Genomic DNA, 16,795 nt, shown 5'->3' on the forward strand with positions numbered 1-16,795 from the left:
ATATAAATGATATGTTATGTTTTTAATGATGAGTAAATCATTCCATTATTAATTTTGAGTGTTTTTTTCCCCCCCAATTTATTTCATTGTTGTATTATTTTATAAATAATCAAGACTGTTTGGGTTTATTTTTAACGATTCGACTTTATTGTATTTTATACATGTAGCAAAAAACCTGTGTCGGTATGGGATTCATTTAAGCGCATTAAATGTTTTATTATTTAAATACATTAACAATTTTCTTTATACATTATAATAATAATATGTATGTTCTAATTAGTCCTCTTATTACAGTTCATTTATTATTTAATATGTATCCTTTTTTTCGTATTAAATACTTAAGGGAATCCCGGAACAACCAATCATTACATATCACATATATATATAAACTTATTTGTATTATTAATTGAACAATTCATAACATAATAAAAATAGTTCAACATTTGATTTTGAGAAATTGTCTTATTTTTTCTTTTTAAATATGCCATTGACAGCTTAAGTGCTAAAGTACCAGGCCCGCTACTAGAGCTGTCGGTTTAGAATATATATACACAAGTATTAAAATGGTTTATGCATTACAATCAGTTGATGGTTTATCATGTGTTTCTGTCTAGAGTAGGGCCTGGTATTGTGTCGATGACTTGCTTCATTGTACTGTTGTATTAAACTACATGCAAAAATACTCTAAAATTAATTCTAACCTTTATGCAAATTGGCTTGGCAATTATGAATGGTGCGAATTGCGGACATTGGCAGTGTACGTGTCTGTTTTCGCAATGTATAATAGTAAAAATATTGCAACGTGTGGAAAGACATGCTGGATATTTATCCTAGTATTTACGATGAGCAATCAATTGTAAAATATTCTAATTATAAACACTAAAAATATATTTTTACAAAACGTTTTTTTTTAGGCCGAAATTTCACGTTTTGAATTTTAGAACAATCAATATTTCGATTTTGAAGAACAATCCTAACACAAATAAATGCAATCGGTATATAAGAAAACAATGTATGTAAATACAAAGAAGATTGAGACGAACAAGTGTAAAGTCATCCGAAACAATGCAATTATTAAGTACGACAGACAAAACAAAAACAAAAAATGGAAATCAGAAGTAATACCAAAAAAGATATGGCAAACTAGGAACTAAATGGAATTGCTACAGTTTTATCGACTTCGGTACGAATTAATTACATTGTAGGTTGATCCCATTTCATGTGCTTTTCTGGCGTTAAGTGCACTATATGCACTGATACTGCTTGGCATTTTTCGAACTTTGGCGGTATGGGGCAAAGTCGATATCTTACTTCGTCACCAGGCAGAGGAACGTATTCGCCTTCGATGCTGAAAATTCGAACATTCAAATTACAAATAGTCCAAAAAACACAACAATACAACACGATCGATTCAATTCTCACTCAGATATATGGACAAATAGATTTTCCCCGCCTCTCTCGGGAGTCACGAATCCGTGCCCTCTCTCCCTGCAGAACGATTTGATGACGCCGACTTCTTGAGGATTTCCTAGAGCTCGCTCTGATCTGCAAGTTATAAAATTTAACAAGTCTAAATTTAAAATGTTTTCAAGGAATTCTATTCTGGTTAGAGAGACTCCAGTGTTGAAGTGTCATAAATTTTGGCAAAACTCACTGTTTATAAGAATGAAATGGAAAGTATGGAATGTTGGCAAAAATCCAGACAGTTTTGCATTAAATTTATAGAATGCACTTTGGATTGTGGACTCGATTCGAAATAGCACATATTTAATAGTTGCTGAAATCGCCTCGTATTAGATTTCAATATTGAATTACAAAATAGTATACACGGAAAAGATCACTGATGGTTTTTTGATTCATTGACTAATTTTAGACGACGAATGACGTTATCATATACATGCTTCTAAGTAGCAATATCAGTTGCTGATTTATTAAGATTTTTTTTTATTTACATAATCCATATCTATAATATTTATACAAAGATAATCCAGTGTGTGAGTTAGATATGATTACAAATCAAAATGAGAAATGATTCCAAAGATGATATTTGAACAATTCAATTATCATATCATATTATATAAAATTTCCTTGTTGTTGGGAATGTTTTCATTATATTATTTAGAAATGTATAGATCTTATTCCCAGTGATATATCGAAATAATGCAATTCTAAAGAAACTGGAATCAAGTATAATACTCCGAGTTACATTCAACAAATCTTTAGATACGAATTTTTGTAACTTGGTTAGGTAAGCGTTTAAAAGGTTGATAATTTTGTCAGAATGTTAAGGAAAGAGTAGGTTAATGAATGTAAGACTCAAGATAGAATATATTTTAGTCAATGGATTTTGTTTGTTTTTCAATGAAAATATTGTGTTCTACGAATTGAGGTGTCCTTTGGAGTGTTAACTCCCAGTATAAAGTTCGACGACTTGGTCCACTTTGAAATACACGAAATATTCGGGTGATAATCATCGATGTAGAGGTCATTTTGTTTAACCATCGAGAAGACGAAGAAGACGAAGAAGACGATGAGCGTATGTTTACTTTTGTGCAAAGGTTAGCATGCGACGGAGAAAGAAACGAGTGCGAGCGAGAAGAAGTGTGTGAGTGCGAGCGAGAGAGAGAGAGAGAGAGAGAGAACGACAAGTGACATACGTGGATGCAGTTCTGGTGCGCCTGGTGGTGATGGGACTCGGAAGCGAGAGCCGGGAGCCTTCCGGGGTCGCTCCGCCTGACATCTTCGCTTTCGATCCTATGATCTGATCTCTGGTCTCCGTCTCTGATCGAGTTATTTGTAAGCGAATAGCCTGCAACGCGGATGCACTGCGCCGGCTGCACCCGCAATGCGCGCCTCTCCGTTTCGCTCAGACGGCTTTTGACAGTCTTCGTTCGCTTTCCAGCTAGTTCTATCTATTTTCATGACATTATAATAAATCGTACTGAAGGTTCATTTTGGCCTTATGTTCTGAAATGTCGGAGTGGAACCATATCGTCAGCCCGGGAGAAAAACGTTACAAGTCAAAAAGTGTTTTTATTCAGTAGATTCAGAGACGATTGAAGTTTGAACGTGGTGTATGGTTACGTCCACACTACCGATATCTACACCCGATATTTACGAAATTTTCCATAACCAGTTCCTAAATAGCAACCACAGGTTGCAATATGGGAACTAGATATGAAAAATTTCGTAAATATTTGGTGTAGATATCGGTAATGTGGACGAAGCCAATACTAAGCTGCAAGTGAAAAACGAGACTATTGCCCTGTGTCAACCGTAACTTCAACTAGACAAATAACATTTTTCTAGCGCTAAAAGAATAATTTTTTCCTCAGTTAATGCAATTGATAACTCAAAAATCGTTTTTTTGACTTGGACGTTTTTCGGTAAAAGTGAGAACGCTCGACAGGAAAAGCGGGGCTAGATGTTGGTTGCCATTATGCCGGCGCCAGACATGTGTTCAAAGATAAAACGTTTCGACGTTTATCGAACGAAAAATTATGTATAATCGCGTTGTTGTTGGAAGAAGAAGTTCAAGAAGGCAATAAAAAAGCACGGAGGCGTTTTGATGTGTATCCCATGTTAAAAAATAGAAAAATCGAAGGAGAGTTTTGGACACTGTATAAGGAGCTTGTGGATGATGAAAAATTTTTTTTAAATATTTCCGTAAAAAATTTTAATTTTTTTTTAAATATTTGCGCCAAAACTATGTCGAAAGATTGAACAGCTGTCAACTATCACTATCGATAATTGGTCTGTAGGCGGGGTAGGTAGTGTTGACCGTATCCCAGGCTAACGAAACACTGTTGTGCTTGTTTTAAGTTGTTTGCCTAAATATTGTACAAGTGTATTAGAATATTTGGGGGAGTTTTCTTGAAGCGGCTATTGGCTGTTGACTTGGTGTCGTGCGGGCCGCTGGATCTGCAATGTGTTGTTGCTCTGGATCCGGCTATGTTCAGATGTCTCTGGATATGGCAGTGTGTTGCTGGCTCGGCATTCGGCTATGTTCAGAAGGTCTCTGGATATGGCAGTGTGTTGCTGGCTCGTTCGGCTGGTCCGCTACTGTGTGTCGGCGCTTGTTGCTGTGGGTCGACTGTTGTTGATTGGGGTGGACCTCCTTTTATATTGTTTTTGGGCATCACGTGACTCGTCGCAGATGGTGTTTATGCGTATGCGAGGAATGTGTTGTTGTCGATTGGGGTGGACGTTTCTCGAACGTTTGGCGACGTTCCACTCGATTTAGTTTAATGGCTGCAGGTGTTCTTCGACCGGTGTTGTTTCGCTCGAATTATTATTTTTTTATTTATTTATTTTTATTTATTTATTTGGAAAATTTACAGTTTATTAAGTTACATAGATTGATAGTAAAAAAAATATAATTATGTTAAGTAAACCATTAATAATTTTCACATATAGGTAAAAAAAAGAAAAGCTCAAACATTTAAAATAAGAAAAGAGTAGGAAAATAAAGCACATGGAAATAAGGAACATGAAAAGTACACAGAATAAAATATAGCAATGTAATAAAAATAAGATAAATTGTAAAACGTAAATAGAATTGGCAATTGATGAGTACGTAGTGATAGACGTGTAGATATCCAGAAGCATAAATATCAGCAGTTATGTGTATATGAATATAAATATACACATACATACTTGCATCCATAGAAGCAATACGGAATTACCGAGCAAACCATCACTCGTGATACCAATTGAGTTAAAATAAAATTAATAAAGCGAATTATATAGTTTTTTGGCAAGTATTTGTTCATAATATAATAATAAACAATGATTTAGATGACAATTGACGATAGAATTGAAAATAAAGTGCGTTTAGAAATATAAGAAAGAACCAATAATTAATAATGAAAACAAAAACCATAATATATGGGCAGAATTGATAGAGTGCGTAAAGATAGACGTATAAGCCTACATGCGTAGGTAAGCATAGACATATGTATACAAATGAACATGCATCAATAATTATAAACAGAGATATAGAACTATTGTTCAAATAATAATCATTGATGGTAGTAAATGAATCTGAACATATATTAACAAAGTGAAATATGGAATTAACCAGTTTATATTCTTTAACAATAATATTAATATTAAGACAATAATCAATAATATAAGTGAAACTATAGTTATAAATAGAGCAAAAAGTATGGAAGAAATTACAGTAAAAAATGTAATTGCATGTACAAGTATATGTAATTATAAATGAAGATATAGAATCAATTATCAAACAACAATTATTGATGATAGCAATTGAATTGAAATAAGTATTAGTAAAATAAAATATGGAATTAGTTAGTGTATATTCTTTGATAATAATATTTATATTAAAATAATTATTATTAATAAAAGTGAAAATATAGTAAAAAATATGGTGGAAAATACAGTAAAAAATAAAGTAAGAAATGTAGATATAAAATATAGAGAAGAGAATAACAGGATCGGTAAATATAATTATCACATAAAAGAGAAGGTAAGAAAAATATAAATAAAAAATTAGAATTGATTGCTTATTCATTGAAATAATATTTATATAATCTTTTTTAGGTCGTCCAAAGTCTTTATGTGTAGAATCTTTGAAGTGGAGTTTTTTCTTAAAAGTATGTTTGAATTTCTTACCCAGACGTATTGAAACCCCTTATCTTTAGCATAGGATTTTGTTTTGGTCAAAAGTTGTTTATTGGCAATGGTTAATTGATCATTTATGTAGATTTTGGTATTATCAACACCAACACCTATATCATTAACTGTGAGATTCTTGTGTTTACGGGTAGTCGCAACAAAGTCTTCTTTAATATATCTATTGATGAAGCTCACTACAAGTAGTTTATCCGAAGTGCGGGTGGGAACTCTTGTGATATAATTAATTTCTGATTTTGGAATATTACAATTTACAGTTTTGGAGATCGAGTCAAAAATATTAAAGACGTTTTCATTATTTTTACAAGGGATTCCTTTTATTTCAACATTGTTGAGCCTTAATCTCTGTTCATTGCTTGCGATTTTATTTTGTAATACATCAACAATAATCTGAAGTGACTCGATGTCTTTCACTTTATCCTCTACTGCACTTATCCTACTTTCGGCCTCAATAATCTTTGAACTGTTAAATTCACATGTTGCTTTGAGGTCGCTAATATCAGTTTTTATCGTTTTTATGTCCTCTGCAAGCGACGGCAGGCATGATATGTTACGTTTGATATTATGGAGGATGAACGAATGAGACGACTGGCATGTTAATGCACGTGTTTATTATATGACAGCTGAAGACAGAGTGAGTAGTAGCTCTCCGAACCCAGCCGAGTTGGTTCCCACTCGCAGGAAGGCAACCAAACTCGACCATGTCGTATAAGCGAGCCGCCACAATATCAAGGATCTCCTTAAGTAGTGTACCCAATGACGGCGAAGGTGACTCAGTCAAAGACTGAGGACTTTGTGGATTACGGCATCGTGGACACTTCCATGTAGCCCTTTTAGTAGCTCCCAATCTATTGTAGCCGCCTTCAGTAATTTTGGCACAATTAAAATCGTAATGCCTCTTACAATTAGCACATTGAACACCATTAGAAAATTGCGTTTCACAAGATGCACAACACTGCATGATTGCCAAATTGAATTGAACTAAAGGTTGACAATCTATGAAATTCACTCTGCGAACGAGAATGTATGGACTACCCACTTGAAACTTGAATTAATATTTTTTGTAATTATTATGAGTATATTGAGTATATTTTATAAGTACGAATTAAAAATAGCACAACAGGAACAAACTTTGTTGACAGATTTTTTTTTTTTTTTTTTAGGACCGTTTAGGTACTTTAATTAAATATTATTTATGGAAGAGCTAATAACGGTGCGAATGCGTCATCGATCGACAACGAACGACGGCGAACTATAGGGTTATATTATAGGGGTGGAACTTGCTAGAATGTTTGGCACCGTTCCGCTCGATTTAGTTTAATGGCTGCAGGTGTTCTTCGACCGGTGTTGTTCCGCTCGACTTGTAAGGGTGGAACTTGCTAGAATGTTTGGCACCGTTCTGCTCGATTTAGTTTAATGGCTGCAGGTGTGCTTCGACTTCGGGTGACGTCAATGGTTAAGCGTGGGAAATGTATTCTGCGTCGCAGTAAATGTCTTGATGATGGTGACGAGGTTCTTACAGGTCCAAAACAGCAAAGCGGCAGATTCATGGCACGTAATTCGTGTGTATATTTCCATGATGGCCAAAAAAACGGATACGATACGTTGACGGATGTTGTTGTAAGGTATGAACAGGAAATGTCGGATACTGCTGTAAGCCTGCCGTGGCGTAAACGTGACGGTTGGTATGAATATACCCATACAAAATGTACCAAAGAATACTTTTCGTACGGCCGGATACCTGCTGAAGTCGGTACGTGCTGACTAGCCGCTTAGCTGCCCAAAGGCGCAAACAGCCGTATCTATTATACGCTCAGCGCGTCGGCTGGGCGTCTAAGTGGCTAGGTATGAACAGACCTTAAAGCGCGCATGCGTTAGGAAACTGTAGGCGGGGTAGTATGTGTTGACCGTATCCCAGCCTAACGAAACACTGTTGTGCTTGTTTTAATAAAGTTTTATTGTTTGCCTAATTACTGTACAAAGGTATTATATTTGGGCAAAAGTATGTCGTTCAGCGGTCTCTGGATATGGTAGAGTGTCGCTGGCTCGGCATTCGGCTATGTTCAGAAGGTTTCTGGTTGCGGCAGTGTGTTGCTGGCTCGTTGTTCGGCTATGTTCGGAAGGTCTCTGGATACGGCAGTGTGTTGCTGGATCGTTCGGCTGGTTGATCTTCCAAGTCCGCGTAGTGTAGTGGTGGCAGGTCAGGAGCTGGATGTCGACTGGTCTGCTGGTGTGTGTCGACGCTTGCTGCTGTGGGTCGACTGCCGTTGTTTGGGTTGTACCTCCTTTTATAGTGTTTCTGGTTGCTGGCTGTTGTTGATGCGTATGCGAGGAATGTGTTTTTGTCGATGGGGTAGACTTTTCTGGAACGATTGGCACCGTTCCGCTCGATGTAGTTTAATGGCTGCAGGTGTGCTTCGACTGGTTTGTTTCCGCTCGAGTGGTAGGGGTGGAGCTTTCTCGAAGGTTTTGGCACCGTTCCGCTTGAGTTTAGTTTAATGGCTGCAGGTGTGCTTCGACTGGTTTGTTTCCGCTCTACTGGTAGGGGTGGAACTTTCTCGAAGGTTTTGGGAATGTATTCTGCGTCGCAGTAAATGTTTTGATGAATGTGACGAGATTCCCACAAAACAATACCTGAAATGTGCCGTGCGAATGCACGCACACCTCAAGTAAACATAATGTGCACATTATTATGCGCACACACACACACACACATATACACACACAAACATACACACACACATAAACCACAAATACATACACTCACCTAAAAAGCAAACGCACACTCACACACACACACATTCACAGAATATAAAATATATAAAAAAAAAAAAAAATCAACACATAAATGCTTTTGCAATTAAGTGGAGTAGTAGCATCCAGGGGAACACAGCTTTTCAAAGCATTCTGCGAATTTTTCGAAAGCTCTAAACGATGCTTTACTCATTATTGGATCCCCATGATGTAGGGGGCCAATGAGAGAACCCCTGACGCTGTCCAGCAGATCAAAAGCATAATTTAGACGGTGAAAGTGGTATTTTTGTCGATTTGATCGTCGTCACAAAAAGGAAAAGCGTCGGTAGTGCGCAAATAAGTGCATGGCCGTAGATCGGGCGGCTAGGTTTTGGCGGAGTGGACGCTGACGCCGAGTCGCCGCTCGCCGGTAGGACACGCGCGCGCGCCGGCAACTCGACGATGTCCGACAGAGAGGTGAGCCCCGGCTCCTCCGCCCCAGCTCCTCACACACAGAGACAGAGACGGTTTGTTTGATTGATTATGAGGTGACAATAATGTGCGATCGTTTCCAGTGGAGCCTCTCCCGCAACGGGTCGTGGGGCCACCAGCCGAAGGAGGGCAAGGCGTCTCGCGGCGGCGGCGGCGGCGGCGTTGGCGGTGGCGGTGGCGGCGGTGGCGGTGGCGGCCGCTCGCGCTCGCGTTCGCTGTCGCGTTCGCGCTCCCGCTCGCGCACCCCCGCCAAGGGCCACCGCTCCGCACCCGCCCCCACCACCAAGTACTCCAGGCCAGTATGCTCGACCTCCACACCGCCTGCTCCGCCACACCACACCGCCACACGGTTGGTTCGGTTCGGTTACTCTCGAGCCCCCCCAACCCCAACCCCAACCCCAACCCCAACCCTAACCTCAAACCGCTGGCTAAACCATGCATTCACCCCACCCACTTCCCCTCCCGTCCCCCGCCCCGCCGTGCGTTGTGTGTATTCGAGGTTTGAAGGCCACAGTCTAAGTGTCAGTTGTGTTGTCATAATGCGATCGATGGCAGCCATGTCTGTTTTGAATAAACACTTTTCTATGATATAACATTGTTCGCATTTTGTTCGTATTCGAGTCGAATGTCTGATGTGTGTGTGGATTTATTTTCAATTGTTTCGGCAAGGCAATTCAATTTTGTGATATTTAACCGTCTTCTATGGAAGCTTTGGGCGACAAGTCTGTAGCGCGCGGCTGTCTTCCATAAAATTCTGAACTTTGCACGGGATTTTGAGACTTATGTGCGCCTATTTCAACTGTTGTAAGGTTCAAAATCGATTGAATATATTACCGAGATGAATGCCATCTATTCAATTTGCTTAAAATTAATATATATGTACCAGTCAAATATTAATTTTTTGTGGAACCATACTGAAACCTCCTGTTATGTGACGTCATGTTTTCATACAATTATGCAGAATGATTATTTGACGATTAATCCAAAACTACGAGATATATTATGTATTTTATTGTTTCAAATAATGCTTTATGTGTTAATTGACATGTTTGGTTACTTGAGTAAATATTAAAATCTGTATTAAAATTCGCGAAAAAGGTGCCGCCGCATACAGAGCTTTTGTTCGCTATATTTATTGCCGCGGGCAAAAGGTTAAGGACGATGTTCAATGAGTCGACTCATAATGAAATATATGTATGTGCATAGTAAACAACTCTCTAAAAATTAACAACAATGCGGTGGAAATAGTTCATTTCAGATATCTTTGGTGTGGTGACCGGAAAAATGCATTCGTGATGGTTGGCACCCTCAAGCATCCAATCTTTCAAAGATGCTCAAGGAGAACTAACGCAATTAAATTTATATGTTGTCCAAAGGTGCTCACCTTTTTTGTGGAATTCTATTGCTTAAGTTCTTTTTGAGCGCCTTTGAAAATTAGGACTTCTCGAAACTGCGCCACTATTCAGTGCAATTTAGTGCATCTTTCCAGGAATCGTGTTTTGTATATATACAATCTCGATGACTAAAATACACCGAAAAAGTTGGGAAAACGCGTCTCGAGATATTATAAGTTGGTGGAATGAGGTAGATCCATAACAGTAGTACTAATGATAGCAGTAAAAATAAACAAAAATTTTTTATTCGATGCACAATACGAGATTGTTTAATGCACCGAAAATAATGCAACTTTTTAATGCACAAACATTTTATTTAAGATACAAAGTATTTTTTTTTTCAATGTACAGTTAAATCGTACCTGAATAATAATTACAAGTCATTTGCAGAATTTTAAAATTTAAAATTACTGATTTTAATATGATATTACATTAAAATTAACTGACTTATTATATATGTATTTCTTCTGTTGGAAGCTTCAAATGTGAATACACTCATTCAAAAGAAACTTTATCCTTATAATCGACTGAAAATAATGTACGTATTATTCTGTGGCCTATTTAATTTTGAAAGACGATGAACTTTATCAGAGCGTATGCCTTTGATTGTGAAAGGAACTGATCTTTACGCATGTATGATGTGATTTGATTATTGTTTATGAAGAATTATGTAAGTCGAGTTGGATTTGTAATGTGTCCTGATTTATTGTCGTCGATGAGTATTCAAACAATCTGTAAGTATTGTACCGAATCATGCAGTGTAATCTTTCGACAGTAGTTTGAAATTTTTCTTTATATATTAACATGCTTGATAGTCCTATTCACGTTGCCTTGTTCGATTTCAGAAGTCCGAGTCCTGCCCATAGTTATAAGGGGTATCGGGGTAGCGACAAGCGCACTCGTTACAGGACTCGCAGCCGTTCGCCTTCGGGCGGACGGCGTGGCCGACGATCCCGCTACTCTCGCAGCCGCTCACCCTCGTACTCGTCTCAGAACTATCGCCCTCGATCACACTCCCGCAGCCCCATGTCCAGTCGAAGACGACACATTGGAGATCGGGTAAATTCACTTGTAAGAAACTTATTGTTTAACTGTTTCTTTGAAATGGCGCATTTAAAATTATTTACCGTTAAATTGGACGAAAATGCAAAGATGTGTAATCGCTTGAATTTTGACTGTTTCGAATATTATTGTACATAAATTGTATCGCGCATTGAGTTTTTAACGTCCACATCAAAATATGCATTTTTGTTTGATTTAAATTTTAATTTTTTATACACGAGCAGCGGACGTATTAATTCTTTTAAATTCGATTGTAACTCTATTTCAGGATAATCCGACGCAGTCCAGATGCCTGGGAGTGTTCGGACTTAGTTTATATACCACAGAGCTACAAATTACGCAAATATTTTCTAAATACGGTGCCGTCGAGCGCGTGCAAGTCGTTATAGATGCTAAGGTTGTTGTAATATATGTACATACTATATATGCGCATGCATGCTTTGATATTGTGTGAAATTTTAACGTTCGGTGTTTGAATTTTAGACGGGTCGTTCCAGAGGATTTTGTTTTGTGTATTTCGAGGAAGCGGCCGAGGCTAAGGTTGCGAAAGAACAGTGTACAGGAATGGAAATAGACGGAAGGAGAATTAGAGTCGATTATTCAATTACGCAAAGAGCTCACACGCCCACTCCTGGAATATATATGGGAAAGCCGACTTTGTATGTGGTTTCTTCAAATTTTTAATCCTCATTTTCAGCCAATCTACCATGCTTTCCACTCATCTCTATTCTGAACAACACACACATGTTACTTGCTCCATCCACCATTCTCATTTGGGGTCATCCTTACATCCCTTTAGATTCTCTCGAGAATAATTCTCTTGTGGATAGACTATTTATGTATATACTATCTGTATTTATATATTTAGTATGATATGCAATCAAATTGCCGTATTCTTATTTGTTATCTAAAGTAGTATGGCTCGGTGGTTGCGTTTGTGTTTTAGCACCGAGAGGCTACCGGGTTCGATCCCGTGCTAATATCTTTAATGCTGCTGGTCAGACTTGAATGTTTGGACTCGTGCTTGGATATTTGTGACTTCCAAGTCGGTCGTTTCCTATCAGAGTTTGCTAATTTATCTGATTTCATTGTAAACGATTGTATATCAATAATCAAGTAATTTTATTCGTTCTTGTAGCCGTATGATTTGCCCGTTGCCATTTCGATGTCTTCACGTTATTATGTCATCAATTCGAATCCATGCATTGATTTCATTTCTTGTTAATATCGCAAATATAATACTTTTAATTTAATGCCTAGGTTTAGCATACATGTTTACATCATAACCGGCAAAACATATTGATTAAAAACTGTCTCGAGGCAAAGTGGCATATTTTTTTGTAATATGAAAATAGCATTTTGCCCAAACGCACTCTTACATAATAGTTCTATTGGTTTTTTTTACAAGGCTTTTCTATGTTTCACTATTCCTACATTCTTCCGATCATTTTGAAACTTTGCCATTTTGCGCGATTTGGTCAGCAATAGAGATTTAAATCGCTTCCGCCGCTTAAGAATCCAAAAAAATTTTGTGCCGATGACAGCTTAGCTATGGCAGTGATTTTATATGTTTGACTTTCCGCCACCCACTCGTCTTGTCAGATTTTAATTGTTTAAACGCCTATAACTTTATCTTTTTCACACTATATCTTACTTACTTACTGACTCATTATCTCTCATATATTTTTACTTCACTCATAGTTTGTTATACTGTCAGACACAACATTTATCTTGGTAAACGGACAATTTCGCACACGAAAATCGCAAATACGGAATATTTGGCACTCGAATTCTCTCGGTGAGTTGAATTTTCGAGTGCTGGAGGTTTTCAAATCTTACGTGTTTGAGATTTTCTTTACGTGTGTCATTGTCATGTACGAAATTGTCATCGAGCCATTTATTATACATATATAATAATATTTTTTTAATATCCTTGTTATTGGAATATATTGGATTGGTTTTCCGATGTTTTTAATATTATAGACGTATGTTTTAGTGTTTCATATGTTTTGTATTACAACATCGGTATATAATCGAATGCGTGTGGAGATATTTAGAAGGAGACTTCACTTTTGAATTTTCCTTAAAGGCATTTCCATACATTTTTTGTATATTATATTTATTTGATCTACTCCATATGTATGTTTTTATATTTTTAAATTAAAATGTTTTTTGTTCGTCTTCAGGCTGAGAGACAACGGTGGATATCGTGATGATCGACGTAGAGACAGGGAGTGAGTTTGTGTTCGTTTTTTTCTCGTTCACTTTGTTGATTGTGTCGTGTTTCTTATGTTGTATGTTTGTTGCATAGTAATTACTATGGAGGACGTGGCGGAGGAGGTTATGGAGGTCGTGATTATAGATCACGAAGAAGTCCATCTCCTTATTACCGCGGAAGAGGAGGCGGTGGACACCGCTCCCATCGCTACGATCGCTCACGTTCCCGCTCTTATTCTCCTCGTAAGTCTTCTTATAAACGTTATTGAATGAGTTTGTGCTTACAAATAATATAAATATATATATATATATATATTTATGTTTAAGGGTCAGGTAAACAGTAACGTTTTTACCGGTTAGAATTAAAACTGTGCGACAAAATGGTGTGCAAATACTAAATTTAATTCAGCTTTTTTTTTTGTTTTGATCGGATGGGTAGGCAGCGTAGATTTTAATCGCTGACAGATTTTTTTGTAGCTCATTCCAAATTTGTATTAAACTTTCGATTAATAATTTACATTGTGATTGTTTTTTAAATTCGATTAAAATTTGTGCTGCGTTTTGTTTTTTTTTTTGAATATGAATTAAAAAAGTCTGTGTTTTTTTATGGTTTCTCTCTTTTTATCGTAATGTTGAATACGGTGCAAATTCCTTTTAACGTTTTGTGCTTTGAAAATGTTATTTTGACCCTGCATATAATAGTACGTATATAATTTGAACAGACCTTCAATATTATTGGAGGTTTGTCGACTACATGTAATTTGTTGTTACAACAGTTTTTTTTCTATAGGTACACAATTGTAGGGAAGATGAACGTTAAATAATGACATTTATTAACTTTAATAAAACTGAAAAGATCTTTTGCATGATTAATTGTATGCAAATATTCCACGATTTCTCCACACCCCCCCACCCCTTTTGATTTTGTTACATAGAACTATTTTTTTAAATTAGTTTTTAACAGCATTTTTGTAATATAAAGACTAGGGTATAAATACTTAGTTGTAATATTCAAAGAAACGATGGAATGAATTTGTTCAAAGAATATTTTTTAGTTTGACCAAATAATAAAATGTTTTCTTTTTAAAAGATGTAATTTTTTTTTTAAATTTAGTTAAGATGAGTTTTGTTTTGAAACCATGAGTTTGATTGAATTTTGCTTTTTATTAATTTTGAATATTGAGACATAGGTTTTTATTGACCGAATATCCAAATATTTATACCCTTTGTGTGTGACAATGATCTTAAAAAAAAATACTGCTATACTGATGATACTGTTGTAATTGGTTGACATTGTAAGAGAATTGCTCTATGTATTGCGGTAAGTTTGAACTAGTGAAGTTTTTTTTTTTGTTATTAAAGTTTGCTCTTATATAAAAAATATAAATGATCCTTAACAATGAATTTTAGGCGGTGCTTTTTTTGTTTTCATTTATGTTTTTTATGCATAAATAATTAATACAGATTGTATGAAATAGTTTGCTATTTGAGAAACAAAGTGATTTTAAATTTTCATCTGTGAATATATTTCTCTTTTTATTTGTAAAGATTAGTGTGTGTTGAATTTTTTGTTGATTAAATCTAAATGAGAAAAAAATCTTATATTTGATTAGTCATCAATATATGATCGCTATGTGAAATTTAGTCAAATTGAATGCACAAGTATTCCTACTTTATTTTTTATTTAAATATGTGATAGAGAGTTAACCAAAAGTATAATAAAATAAACATTAAGATATTTTGATTGAAATGGATACGTATTTTGGTTTTTTTTTTAAATTTTATAATATGAAATTTGTGAAATATTCGCAAAAGTTTGTTTTATTGTATTGTGTATAGGTAATACTCACATATTTTTGTTCTTGATTTTTTTTTTCACAACTGTTCTTTTATATTTGGTCAATAAAATTAATTGATAGTTTTTTTAATATGGATTTTATTTTTCATTTAAATTGTCAGTTATTTTTTTTTACATATCTAACAATAATGATATTTGAAAAGATTCTCCTTTGGAATTATGCTTTTTATATGTCGGAGTATTATTACATTGACACATGGGGCTTAACTTTTTTTTTTTAATTTTTAATAAGCTAATTTCTATTTTTTTTATGTTATTTTTGGAATGTATAAGTATTTTTCTTATTTGGTTGTGTGCTAATATTTGCACTTGAGAGAGAAATATGGTCGCAATTCTCATATTTGATTTACAGGTCGTTGTTAATGATGGCGGGAAACACGTGCCTTCTACGAGATGATGTTAGGCATGATTGCGCAATACTTATCGGATGCCGATGAGTCGTTCCTTTAAAATGTCTGGATCTAATTTTATATATTTTTCAATGAGCAGTGTTTCGAATTTGTAAAAATAAATCACACATATGCATGAAATAAAATGTCACATAAGTCTACTGTTTAGGATCATTCCGTTCTCCTAATGTGTATATAAATATAGTCTTGTTTACATTATGTATATTAATCTAAAAAAAAAAACACAATCTCTGTGTTGTAAATTGTTCACTATTGTATAATCTCAACTTGACGTTTCTAAAGATAGCTTGTGTTTTGTTTTTTATTAGTTTTTATTACATTATTCTTTTTATTGAGACTTGATACATTGGATAGTGGAGAGAAGTTGTCTCATATCATCAGTCTAATAATGATTTTCTTTGTTTGGAAAGGTATTGAAACAAGAAAATATGGATGAAGTATCAAGTATGATTATTTGAAAAAAAGATATTGCAAGTTCTTTGAAAAAATGCGGTGTTTGTCAAGTTGTAATTTAAGTTGAAGCATCTAGAAGCGCAAAGAATATGATCAGGCAAGCTGTCACAAGAGGTTGATGCCGTTGATCTTGATCTTTCCCCCAATGTTGTCGTCGCAACACAAGACAGAAAAAATTCAAGAAAGAAGTTTGTTTAATCGGCTGGGATCATATTCTTTTTGGTTCATGTTCGAAGATGTTATTGTTTTGTTTTACTCTACTTTTATTTTTGACAATGAAACTCTTTAAATACCAGATGACTTGAACGCACCTAGACATGGTTTTTAAGTAGGTCCATACATTTTTCACACCTGTTCTCATTTTATTTTTTATTTAAGGTAAAAATAAACTTCTTCTTTTTAGTATTACGACGATTGGTTTCATTTGCGAACATTCTCCTCTGATCTTCCAAATGTTCCAAACGCCAACTTCCCGTTCCTCACCAAACATTTCAATAAATAACACTATGTAGAGAAAC

The 16,795-nt window shown here is 35.7% G+C and overlaps 2 protein-coding genes across 13 annotated transcripts; one reads left to right on the forward strand and one right to left on the reverse strand.

Annotated features, from left to right (window-relative positions):
• Positions 1–120: 120 nt before the first annotated feature.
• LOC143919841 (cold shock domain-containing protein CG9705) lies at positions 121–4,095 on the reverse strand. The gene is made up of 3 exons (XM_077442386.1): positions 2,658–4,095; positions 1,423–1,545; positions 121–1,348 (listed from the first exon to the last, which is right to left on the reverse strand). Exons 1-3 carry the CDS (start codon positions 2,738–2,740, stop codon positions 1,195–1,197), a joined length of 360 nt encoding a protein of 119 aa, XP_077298512.1. The 5' UTR covers positions 2,741–4,095; the 3' UTR covers positions 121–1,194.
• Positions 4,096–8,695: 4,600 nt separating this feature from the next.
• On the forward strand, positions 8,696–16,687 carry LOC143919949 (transformer-2 protein homolog beta-like). 12 transcript variants are annotated; one of them, XM_077442553.1, is made up of 8 exons: positions 8,696–8,868; positions 8,967–9,232; positions 11,123–11,348; positions 11,608–11,736; positions 11,823–11,998; positions 13,526–13,573; positions 13,651–13,799; positions 16,235–16,687. In XM_077442553.1, the coding sequence occupies exons 1-8, from the start codon at positions 8,854–8,856 to the stop codon at positions 16,258–16,260; spliced, it is 1,035 nt and encodes a 344-aa protein (XP_077298679.1). In that variant the 5' UTR covers positions 8,696–8,853; the 3' UTR covers positions 16,261–16,687. The 12 variants fall into 12 exon arrangements, with proteins under 12 accessions (XP_077298679.1, XP_077298683.1, XP_077298680.1 ...); XM_077442557.1 differs by having other exon boundaries at positions 8,716–8,868; positions 11,123–11,336; positions 16,235–16,686; XM_077442554.1 differs by lacking the exon at positions 16,235–16,687 and adding an exon at positions 13,884–14,158 and having other exon boundaries at positions 8,747–8,868.
• Positions 16,688–16,795: the final 108 nt, after the last annotated feature.

Source organism: Arctopsyche grandis, chromosome 12 (assembly GCF_051622035.1).
Source record: "Arctopsyche grandis isolate Sample6627 chromosome 12, ASM5162203v2, whole genome shotgun sequence".
Lineage (NCBI taxonomy): Eukaryota > Metazoa > Arthropoda > Insecta > Trichoptera > Hydropsychidae > Arctopsyche > Arctopsyche grandis.